Consider the following 12,188-nt stretch of genomic DNA (forward strand, 5'->3'; position numbering starts at 1 on the left):
ATCAATAAAAGCTAAAAGTTGGATAGTTTTGTGACCTTAGGTAAAATAGAGTTTAAAGAAATTCTTTCTCTCGCTCTTGTGGACCTTCTAACTTTTCAAATTTTGCACAGAGATTAAATCATCCTATTTTTCCTTCCCCTATCCACTTTGTCACCCACCCCTCCCTTTACCCATTTTGTGTCTGTGTCTGTCTCCCAGGCAAATCGTAATTGTTTAGTCATGGCCTCCACCCATGACATTCAGGAATTGGATGTGTCATCCATCTTGGCCACACAGATCCTGACATGGATCGATGATGATGAGGCAGAAGCCAAAGGGTAAGAGAGCGATCTGTGTGTATGTGTGTGTGTGTGTGTGTGTGTGTGTGGGGGTGTGTTGTGTGTGTGTGTGTGTGTGTGTGTTGTGTGTTTGCGTGTGTGTGTGTGTTGTGTGTTTGCATGTGCATACTGTATTTGTTGAGGCCAAAGGCTGTGAGGGTTCATGCAGAGTAACATCACCTCACCTTTTCACCCTCATACCAATAGAGCTAAATAGAGTGTGGCTGGTTCAGTTAAGGTTGCGTAGGTGGTTTACATGCATTTGCATTCTTGGTGTGTATGTGAAGCTGTGCAGCATGATCTGTATGTGTGGCTGCTTTTTTATGAGATATTGTTATAGAATCTCAGAAGAAGTGCACTTTCTGTCAGTATTTCTTCTTATTCTTGTCTGAGTAGCTGTCTAAATGTACATAGTGTTACCAAAAAAGCTGTTGGCTGAATTACATTTTTTCTTTTTCTTCTAAGGATGATTAATGTTACCTTGCGTTTTGAAATCTTCATTAAATGTATACTGCAAGCTTTATAAACTTAACATTTCTGGATAAGTCTCTGAAATAAACCTAAATTACATTGTCATGTCATGAAAACTTATGTCCAATTATTATTCTGGCTGTAGTGTTGGAGGTGATGACTTCCTGGTGGTTCATGCACGAGATGACTTTGCCACCCTCCATGGCACCACACCGTACACCCACAGTATCCCTGGTACACCCATCAACATGCCTTGGCTGGGAGGCCTACAGACGGGCAGGGGTGCAGCCGTGGTGAGTTTTTAATAGCTATAACATTTTGTCACCACTTTTGCTTTTTTTATTTTATTACACTACTTTTTACTTATTACTTTTTTTTTTTTTTTGGCAAAAAATACATCATTGTCACAATGTAGGCACAGTTTAAACACGACTAAGTGAAAGCTAGTATATGGCTGGACACTGGTCACATCCTGATTTTTTATTTTATTTTATTTCATTTTTTGAGTCATCTGACAAAATTACCAAACACTTTATTTCTGTGCTGCAGTAAGCATATTGTCCCATTTCCGGTTGCTGGCGTTTCTGCTGTTTACATGCTATCCAGATCTGCTAGTTCATTTGGCAGTTACTGATGACTTCTCCCTCTGTCTCCTTTCGTAATAACAGTACATGTAATGTAAGTAGTTTATTAGCTGTAGCGGAGGTAAGGCTCAGTGTATTTGCTCCTCCGTTTCCCTGCAGTTCCTAAGCAGCCGGGAAACAAGAGCAGCCCGGCAGACTGCCCCTAACAAGAGGTGTAGTGGTGTAGCGTCTGGTTGGCATTCATATACAGTCTAGCTATGCACCAGGTTTATTCCCAGTCTGGTTTGAAAAAAGTCTCTAAATCTAGCATCACTGCACTAAATGGGCAACACTGCAGACTGTAAACACCCCCCTAACATGCACCAAGTCAGTCAGTCAGTGAGTCAGGGACATTCTGGTCCCGCTGTGATATGTTAATATGTTGCAAGTTACATTTAAGAACATGATTGCGTAACACACACTGCAGCTGGCTAAATGTTTACTCAGTGGTAAATCTATGCAAGTTGTTAATTTGAAGTTGAAGCAAATTAATCTAAACAATACATTCAGGACAAACATGGTAAGCTGCAATGTCAAGTATACACAATTTGTAGCTCAGCTAAATCCTGAAAAACCAGCAGTATGATTCCTTAAGCTTCCATACACAATACAGTGATGATTGCCATGTATTTAGCATACTCTTCATTGCTTTATTGGAATCAGTTGATATTGTCTGTTTCTCTTGGTCTGCCTATCTTTGTACTCAAAGTAGTTAAAATGACTTAAATTGATAATTCATCTCGTCTAGGCTCAGTGTTCCAAAAGCGTCATGTCTGCTAGCATTAGCTTCCTGCATTGACTCACAAATGAACTCAGATGTTGTTGACTGCTACAGCTTGTGAGCCCAGCTCTCTGTCATTTTATGCAGTTTTTACAGAAAAGTCTGTGAAATCTGTTTTTTCTAAAGCAGGGGAACTTGGCGTTAGCAATAGGGAGAGAGATTGATTTGGTTCTGGTGATAGCAGTGTCTTTAAATGGAGCATTAGTGAGTCATGTTTGTTGATACTAACCACTTTGCTCATTGCTCTTGATATGCAGATTGGACAGGGAGAACCACTCTCCAACGTAATTATTTCTCCAACCAGTCCATCAGTTTGCCCAAGGTTGGAGCAGAATCCATTTAAAGACAATAATAAATAAAATTGTTGGCAGAAATTGACAGTACGGTTTAGGAGCTTAAAACAGTTTGATTTTATACAAACCGGCTGAACCGACATTTGTAATTATGACATGTTCTGGCAAATTAAAAGTAGCCTGCATTCAACATTAATATACGTCTATTAGTCGCTGATTTTGGTGAATAACACTCTCCTCATCTGAGTCTGGGTCTAACTGATAACTTGTGGTCACATACCAGCAGGAGATCATACCTCCAGTCTCTGTTCAAGAAGGTCTGGGAAAGGATGTGAATGGTGTCCTTGATCTTAATCAGGCGTCTATTGATTCCTGGTTGATAACTTTGACCACTTCCCAGTCTATGCTTTGACCAGTTTTGGTGTGGTGATCATGGACTACTGATAATGGACTGCTGATATCTCCGGTTTATGGGGTTCATTCGGTCTCTTGTCTAGGGTCACCTGGGATGTCACACACACTCCGGTTTTCTTCTCAGTTAAAAAATGAACTTTCAAACTCACTTTGAAGTTTATAATGAGATTCTTCTCATAACAAATGAGCCTCAAATGTTTTATTCCCTCTCATGATACGTGGCAAAAGAGGTTTAAAATAAAAACTTAATAGCCACAACCACAAAAATAATCAGACCTGTGTTATGTTGAAGTCAGTTTCCCTATCGATTAGAGTTTCACCCTTAGCTAAATCTGAGCCCAAGCCAACAAGTTATCTCTGTGATGGCTAACCATAACCTACACTCTTACCCCAAACATGGAGGGTAACAATATGGAAAACGGTATTCAAATGAGGAGATTTTTGGAGAATTTGGAGAGAGATCTTCACCACTAGCTCTCACCCTGTGTATTTTCAAATAACCATGGGAGCTGCAAGAATGACAAAAATGTTTTACATAAGGCATGTGAGAAACTTTGTTTTGAAGATCCATCTTACTGTCTTGTCATTCTATACTTGGCCACGGTCAGACTTTGAAATCAGCAGCAAAATTCTTTAATAAATTAAGAAATTTTTTGTAATCAAGACTTCCATCCACCATTGGTGCAGCCTGTGAGAGAACACAAAACACTCTGCTCCTTTCATATTTCTAATTCACCCCTGCCTTTCATATAATACAGGTAGGTGCCAAATGTTGCACGTGCTTTTCTGTCTCTTTCTGTAATGGTCCAGAATAAACCCATAACACCTACAGTGTGTCTGAATGACTTAAAGTCATCAGTTTAACATGGTTAAAGCCAGCAACATGGTGTATGCCATGTCTGTTTATGGCCTTTAGAACTGTGCTATATTGTGTAACTCTCTACTATTATGTAGCAGTGTACTTATCCCTGTTGTAAAAAAACAACTGTTTAACAAAATGAAATTCTGTGTTGTCTGGTAACGTTGGCTGAGAATCTTGCTCTCCTCCTCTTCACTTTCCTTCTCCCAGATGATCAAGAGAAATATCAATAACGTGAGAAGAATGACCTCACATCCTACACTGCCTTACTGTAAGTATGACTCTAATGTCTGTCAGTAGATTAGAAGAGTATTCGCCTCTTATAGGTGCTATCCAGACATCATATTTCCCATGCTAAAAAAAGCCTTCAAGGAATGATTCCATCATCCAAAAAGGTTCTCTTGTTCAACTCTTACGCAGATTTTGAGCAAGTGGCAAAGTTTATATCTTCTGGTCCCAATGCTGCTGTTGATTTAGAAAAGGTTGTCTGAATACAACCTTGTAATTTCCAGTCAAACTGCAGAGTGGGGATTCACTCGTGAGGTGTTGTGGTGGAATTATTCCCAGTAGGTCGTAAGGCTGATGAAGTTATGTTTGTTAAAGTGTGTGTGGGGAAAGAAACTGTTTCCTCCATCAATAAAACAGATGATTTGGGAACAAAGAAAAGCCAAAACCTCATGTTGGGACCAGAACGCTCATCGAGATGCATCAGAAAATGAGCCAAACTGCTTATTTCTGTTTTACAGACCTGACAGGTGCTCAGGATGGTAGCGTGAGGATGTTTGAGTGGGGTCACTCCCAGCAGATCATCTGTTTCAGAAGTCCAGGCAACTCCAGAGTCACCAGGATACGATTCAATCACCAAGGAAACAAGGTTACAAAGCCACGCACACACTCATACTGTATCGAGAGGGAAATTAAACACTTGGAACACTTAACCACCTATATAGATGTCAACCTATTCTTAGCCTTGTAGCATGATTGCATTGTGATGTGAGCCTGTCAGACTCAGCAACATATTCACACTCCCTCTCACAACTTTGCCAACCAGGCACAAACCACAGAGGGAAATTTGGCTTCGGCACACACTGTTCTTCAGCTGAGTGACTCAACCGCTCTGAACTCAGGCACTAGCCTCAAGCTAATAATTTTCTCAGATGGTGCCTCTCCTGTGCCAGTACTATCTTATCTGCCTGTTCTGGTCAAAAGAGTGAAATATGCTTTTAAAAAAACTTGGAAAGGCAGGACATACTGAGGTCTTGATTTTAGTTATGTAATAGGTGCTTGGACTAATGAGGCTGTTGACGTGTTTTGGAACATAATTTGAGCACAATCCAAACTGCCTGAAGGGAATTACGCTTCTCAGTTGTGTGCAAATACAAGTGGAGCACCTGACAATATGTTTTTGTCTGTCTGATGTAAAATAAAGGATAATTGTAACTTTTTTTTCAGTTAAGTCTCATATCTGCTCTCTGAATGTTTTGTGTAGTTTGGTATCGTAGATGCTGATGGAGGTTTGAGTCTGTGGCAGACCAACACAAGTGGGAATGCACCCAAACCATTCCTGGTAAGAAACTCAAGAGCCAGTTAATCTTTTCTTTTTCCAGCATTTTTTTTTTTTTTTTTTTTATCTGTCTAGTCCACCTTAGTGTCCTCATTTTCTTCCTGTCATTCTCATTTTTGTTTGCTCTTCTGCTGCTTCTCTGTTACTGTCACTATTACTAACCGTCTCCTTTACTTCTCTCGGCCAGACGTTGCAGTGCCACAACAAGACAGCTCATGACTTTGTCTTTGTGGGCTCCTCCTCCCTCATCGCCACTGCAGGTCTTTCAACAGACAACAGGTACAAGAGACTTGGAAGGGAAATTTCCTCTCCAGTTGTCTTTAACCCCTCTCCCTCACCACCCCACTTCAGTGTACTCTGGCCAACAGGAATAATGATGTTTGATTAAAATGGTTGAATGGATAGTAACACAGTTGTTTTTGACTCCACAGGAACGTGTGTTTGTGGGACACTCTGGTGACTCCTTCTAACAGCCTTGTACACGGTAAGACACAAGAAAAACATTTCTGTTTTGTGACAGCCTCTTCGGGGCGTCACCCGATTTACATCATCTTTAGAGCTGAAACCGGTCGACAGAAAATTAATCTGCAGCTATTTTGGTGATCATTTAATTGTTCTTTTTGTTTTTAGTTTTCTAAAATTTTAAACTGAATATATTTAGGCTTTTGACAGTTGCTGAGACAAAAAAAATGAAACTATATTTAAAGACATCTGCTTGCATTCCTATGGGCATTTGCTCTCTTTATTCATTTTTTATCGACCAAACAACTTGTGAAAATAACTGGCAGTTAAATCAACATCAAAAAGAATCGTTAATTGAAGCCTTAAATATTGTATATTGTACACCTTTTTTTTTTCTTCTAACCATTCTTATTGCATCTCTAAATCCTGCCCATTTCCCTCTGATTTTTCCATTTCATCCTCTACATCTTATCTTCTCCATTTCTCCCATTGCAGCTTTCTGCTGTCACGAGTCGGGTGCTACCGTGCTCGCGATGGCCCCCAGGCAGCAGCTGCTTATCACAGGTGGGAGGAAGGGTTGGATCAGTGTCCTGGAGCTTCCCCACAGGCACCAGCGTCAGAGCTTCCAGGCCCACGACTCACCTGTCAAAGCACTGGCCGTCGATCCAATTGAGGACTGCTTTATCAGTGGGTCAGCTGAGGGCAACATCAAGGTATTCTCAAGTTAATTGATGCAATTAAGAAATTTCTGTTGGATAAATATCTTTGAGGTATATTCCATACAAGTGATCAGGGAGTTTGATCAGTATTTTTTTTAATATATGAATGTTTATTAGCCTTTGTTGATGGCTCCCAAGGTTTGTTGAAAATAGAAACCAGATGTGGATTTTAAGTGATGGAGGTTCTGTGACTTTTTTAAAGAAAGTCATTAATTTTGTATTAGAGTGTCACTGGGAACAGTGAGATAAACTTAAAAACTTGGATTATGAAACCAGTTTTGATGATTTCCTCTGAACATAGTAAAATCATCCCTGACAGAACAATCCTGCAGGGCATTTGGCACCCAGGTGTGAATGTCTCTGGCTGTCCTGCACATCGACAATCAGATGACTCTTACACATGGAGACAGTAACCCCAATCGAAACCAATGTCACATTTAAGATTAACCACCTGCTCGGGAGAGTAGTGTGAATGATGGAGACTAAAGTGTAAGGTGAAAGAGGGGTGACAGGGGAAAAGGCAAAAGGAAAGTGTTTTGACTGAACAGACGGGATGTGACCTTCTTTAGCTAATATATTTCAAGACGTAGCAGGTCTTTCATCTTTTTGACTTGAATATGTTGGCAAAGATCACACAGCTGTCAATCCAAGGATGCAGCCACTGCGTCACACAGATGTAGCGGGAATGGTGCTTTAAATTCAAATGACTTTCATCCTGGATGATTGCTCACAAAAAACCTCCAAAGCTTTGTATAATTTTACTCATCTGAAGTCATTCCTTGTATATTGGCCGATTGAAAATTTAATATGGGTGTGCTGCAAATTAATAAGCTTTTAAAAAGTTTGATTAGAGTCCACTGAACTGGAAGATTAACTTAAATATACAGACTTAAGTCTATGAAATACCTTATCAAATAATAAAGCTCCCAGGCTGGGAATATGAATCGAACAATGCAAAGTTGCTCAGAGCTAATCATGGGTCTCAGTCAACACTCAGTGTGTGTTAACAGTTTTCATGATTGCCAGTCTGGGGCGAATCAACTTAAAGGATAAGTCTGTGACAGTCAGCCCTGATGACTTGTTTCTACTGAAGCTATAAACCTTTAAAAACAGATCATAAATACATTGTTTAATTCTGTAGCGCGTAGCTATACTGGTGGCTCTGGTATTTGATCATAAAAGTACTGGACAAAGTTGAATCTTTCACTAGATGGTGGCGCTATGTTAAAAGTCAGAGGGATTATCAAAATTACAATTCATCCTGAAGGAGACATGCATATCTATACAAAATTTAATGGCAATCCAGCCAGTAGTTGTTGAGATATTTTAGTCAAGACCGAGGTGGTAGAACAACTGAGCAACAGACCAACATTGCCATTCCCTAGAGCTGTGCCACTAGCATAGCTAAAAATATCCAGACTTTAGTATTTTGCAAAAATTACCCAGACAGAAATAATGTGTATTTGTTGGTGACTATTTTCAGGAATGGATTTGGGGCACTAGCTATTTATCAATGTGGAATTATCTTAAAATAAACTACAGTGCCTATGTTGTCATCATGAAGTGAAGAGCTGTATCACACCAACGGTACTTCTTATTAGATAGACAGAAACAAACTTAGAGAATCACCAGACTCAATCTTTTATGTATTGTGCTGTTTAAAACGTGTGTGCTAAATCTCTTCATAAGTTGTTTCTTAACAGTGAAGTTGTGTTTCACATCTTCCCCGGACTCCTCAGGTTTGGAGCCTGGCCACACAGAGTCTCCTCTACGCCTTTCCAAACGAACACGCCCGCCAGTCGCTGTTCAGGAACCTGGGCACGGGCGTCATGCAGATCGAGGTGGGACCAGCCAATCACATCTTCTCCTGCGGCGCCGACGGAACCATGAAGATGAGAATCCTCCCCAACCACTTCAGTGTTGTTAACAACAACCACGGCAACCTCAAGAACGATGTCAACTTCATCATATAGACAGAAAAATGTGGAGTTAAAGCAACTGAGCTGAATAATGTAAAGTGCATTTTAGGATGGAGCAAAGTTTCTAACATTATTGTGGAACGTACCAGAATACCTGATTGGAACAATGGCCGCCATGGCTTCATTTTGGGGGAACAATGCCACGACAGAACAATGATGTCAAGTATTATCATCATGGCAAAACAGGGGAAATATTCATAGGATTTACAGACTTTCACAGAGTGAGAGCGTGACGTCTGATTCAGGGCCCCAGAGAGAGAGTGAACATGCAGTGAAATGATCGATCTGCAGTGCTTTGTGTGGGACGTGAACCCAGACTTTGCATCAAACCCAACCAAGCACAGGAGCCTCTGCAAGTGGTGTAAACTGTTGTGGAAGTTAGTGGGGGCACAGGGTAATGACTGAGGGCACACTTAAAAGAGACAAAAACCCAGCTGGAGATTCTCCAAATCAAACTACCATCACAGTGTCTGCTGAAGAGCACGTGGAGAGCCTCTCTTTTTTTTGCACAGGAAGTGAAGGAGCAGGAGTGAGAAGAGACTCTGAAGAGTCTAAAGCTGCAGCATTGTTCTACTTAAACAGTATCACCTTCTCTTTAGTTCATGTTAGTAAAGCAGTCATGATAGTTAAGCTCCTCTGAAATCACTGCAGAAGCATTCAGGTGATTAAAAAAAAGACTGTGTGCAGTGCATGGTACAGATATAGATGATCCCTTTAGGGGTTTGAACCTCTCGAGACTGTACAACACTGTCAAACCCTCAGCACAATGCACTAAGGCCAGTGACATAGTAGAAAGCACATTAGATCCATTCACAAGAACTCCCTGCACATTCAGATTCCCTGTATAATTTTTTTTTAACACAAATGATGCCAGCTTGGTTGGAAAAGCAAAGGACCGGGTGTTTGCCACGATCAAACTACACTTTAAGAATTACAGGATGTCAATTTCATATCACTATTATTCAGTCAGGTTTTAATTTCAAGTGTTTGGCTGGTGTCCTTTTTCAACCTGACTTGAAATGACCACAGGAAACTCAATTTCATGAAGGTGGAAAGAATAAATGCATCTTATGTCTTAATTTAAAACAACAGTTTGACATTTTAGGAAATGTTGTTGTTTGCTCTCTGGCAGAGACGTGTGATGAGAAGACTGACGCCACTAATGTTGGTGCATTAAAAACGAGTCTACATACTGCAGCTCTGTAGCTTAGCTTTGCATGAAGACTAAACACAGGAGGAAACAGCTAGCCTGGCCCTGTCCACTCTGTCCTACAATAACAAAATCTGCCTGCCAGCACCTCTAAAGTTCACTACAGTATTCAGTATGATGTTTTTTAATCTGAAAGAGAAGAAATCAAAGTGTCAACATTTTGCTGTGTTACGGCTGATTATACAGAGTCTTTTGGGTAATGTTGCGCTAAACAGAAAAGTCTTGATTTATATGAACAGATGTGAACTTTTACCCTGTCGTAATAAGCTGAGCTGATATTTATTCAGTATCCAACTAATCAGATGAGAGGGCAGCATAGTCACCACTCTGTTCTGTAAACAGAAAGCATACTTCTTGGCTTATATATGTTTTACATTTTGGAAAATTGAAGGTACGCCAAATTCACCATTAGCAGTTCCTGTTTGCTGTGTATCACTGGATCTACTGACAACTATAATAAAATTACTTTGATACTGAAGAAAAGTTTAACATGATTCTCGAACAAGTTCTGAAGTTACAAGGAGCATCTTTTTTTATGATTTCTAAGTAGAGCTATGGACGTTCAATTGCAATTTTATTTTTAAGTTGCCCTAAATCTAAAAACCTCACATTACTACAATTGCACACTAAGGGTTTTAAAGTAGCGTACCTTAATTTCTTTCTATCAGCTATGCGTCACTGCCCCTGAGCATCTGAGTATCAGCCTTCTCATCCTCTCCACCAGAAAGGGAATAAGAAGTGTATTTTCCAAAATGTCAAACTATTCCTTTAATCAAGCTAATCAAAATTTGTGACTAGAGTTTACTTGTGTGCCAGAACCCAGTGTTTCCTTACTTTAATGGACTACCTGAATGCGCCATTACGCTTTCTCTATTTTGCACATAAAACTTAAGCTAAACTATATATAGTGTAATGAATATAACAACAAGGCTGGATGATGATGAAGCAGTCCAGGTATCTGGTCATAGGATTACAAAATATGGTACAATATGTTTTTATCCCGGCCTGGATTTAATCAGTGGTATTATTATTATTATTATTATTAAGTGTCCTTAATCTCTGAGAACTACTTCTGCTATGCTGGCACAGTACTAGTACTGTTGGTCCTGATCACTTTGATTATTACTGATGTTAGGTTGCACAAAGTAGCTTTAATTTAAGGCCCTCATTGGTATGGGAAACCATGAATAATACCTTTTCTGGCTGCATTCTGTTTTTTGAAATGTTATTATTAATCTTAAGAACATGTAGCAGGAAATTTTGCTGTTGACAATTGAAAGGGGTTGGAGTGGGGCAGTAAACAAGTTTTAATGGATATCTTATTTTGTTGTGGAAATGTTTTATTCCTGTAACAATGCACTTCCCTTTCATCTACTCCAAATTTTCATTTCCCATATGGACCATGATTGAAAGCTGCCTTGGAAACGATATTGTTTGCCTTGTAGTAATCTTAATTTTATTAGCAGACATGCTTTATCTGCTTTGCAATTCAGTTCTCATAGTAATTACCGTAATTGTACTTTTTTTTTTTTTTTTTTTTTTTTATATCATTCAGTTTCTTTTTATATCATCCAAATGCAGCACATTGCCTTCAGTACAAGCTTGGAAATTGTAATCTAGGTTGGTGGTGCTGCAAACTGTTCTGTAGCAGTTAAGTGTGAAGGAGGATAATCCATTAAAATAACTACCCACATAACCTTGCTGTGCTGCTGTAGAGAAACAAATGTACTATAGCTTTGATTTCAGGGAGGATAAACTGAGGAAAACCTTTTAGATGAAGCAGATTTATTGCAGTTATGTATATACATGGATTCATAAACTTCTCATAATAACTACATAATTAAAACTAGTCGTAGATAAACAGCGGGTAATGACAAAAGCCACTTTATGAAGAATATTATTCTGTACAAATACAGGTATATTTATGACATATGTTCATATTTAGGATTATAGACCAACTGATCACAAGGCAGATGTAATCTTATTTCCTGCTTGTTTCTCTTATCAGATTACTATTTCTTTTTTCTCATTTTTTTCCTTTTGTGAGCTTGAACAACCACATTGCGATTTTTGGTTTCCCCACAGATCAAAGTGGTTGGAAAATGATGTGTACCTCTGCAGCAACTGGAGAATAAAATCCATTTTATCAAATACTGATGATTTTCCTCATTCAGCTTAATGAAAAAGAATCAAGTCATCACATTTAGCTCTGACTTCTTCCTTTCCCTCTCCTCAATCTTGCAAATGTGAATTTGATCAGATAAATCTAATTTTATAATGAAGATAATGTGTAAATCAATGTATTATACAGAAAATGTATCAATGTAATAAAAAAAAAAGTATTAAACACGAGCAGATGTTTTTATGTAATTTTGAAAACAGGTTATGTTTGATTATAGCGGTGCATTTTTGCAATTGACAAACATCAATGTTTTTTCTTTCACATTGTTTTGGATTCAGTGGGAGATTTTAAAACTTAAGAAATATAAGAATATC

The 12,188-nt window shown here is 39.1% G+C and overlaps 1 protein-coding gene across 4 annotated transcripts in view; it reads left to right on the top strand.

Moving 5' to 3' along the window:
- Window positions 1–12,044, top strand: part of LOC139624290 (dmX-like protein 1) — a 54,954-nt gene extending 42,910 nt beyond the window's left edge. For all 4 annotated transcript variants that reach the window (XM_071483303.1, XM_071483305.1, XM_071483304.1 and 1 more), the window contains 9 exons: window positions 199–317; window positions 934–1,081; window positions 3,969–4,029; window positions 4,505–4,632; window positions 5,248–5,325; window positions 5,510–5,601; window positions 5,754–5,806; window positions 6,280–6,497; window positions 8,243–12,044. In XM_071483303.1, coding sequence (XP_071339404.1) covers window positions 199–317; window positions 934–1,081; window positions 3,969–4,029; window positions 4,505–4,632; window positions 5,248–5,325; window positions 5,510–5,601; window positions 5,754–5,806; window positions 6,280–6,497; window positions 8,243–8,476 — 1,131 coding nt within the window. In that variant the 3' untranslated portion in view covers window positions 8,477–12,044. The remainder of the gene's footprint in view (window positions 1–198; window positions 318–933; window positions 1,082–3,968; window positions 4,030–4,504; window positions 4,633–5,247; window positions 5,326–5,509; window positions 5,602–5,753; window positions 5,807–6,279; window positions 6,498–8,242) is intronic.
- Window positions 12,045–12,188: the final 144 nt, after the last annotated feature.

Source organism: Trachinotus anak, unplaced genomic scaffold, assembly GCF_046630095.1.
Source record: "Trachinotus anak isolate AG129_WGS33_773 ecotype Australia unplaced genomic scaffold, CSIRO_AGI_Tana_v1 ptg000008l, whole genome shotgun sequence".
Lineage (NCBI taxonomy): Eukaryota > Metazoa > Chordata > Actinopteri > Carangiformes > Carangidae > Trachinotus > Trachinotus anak.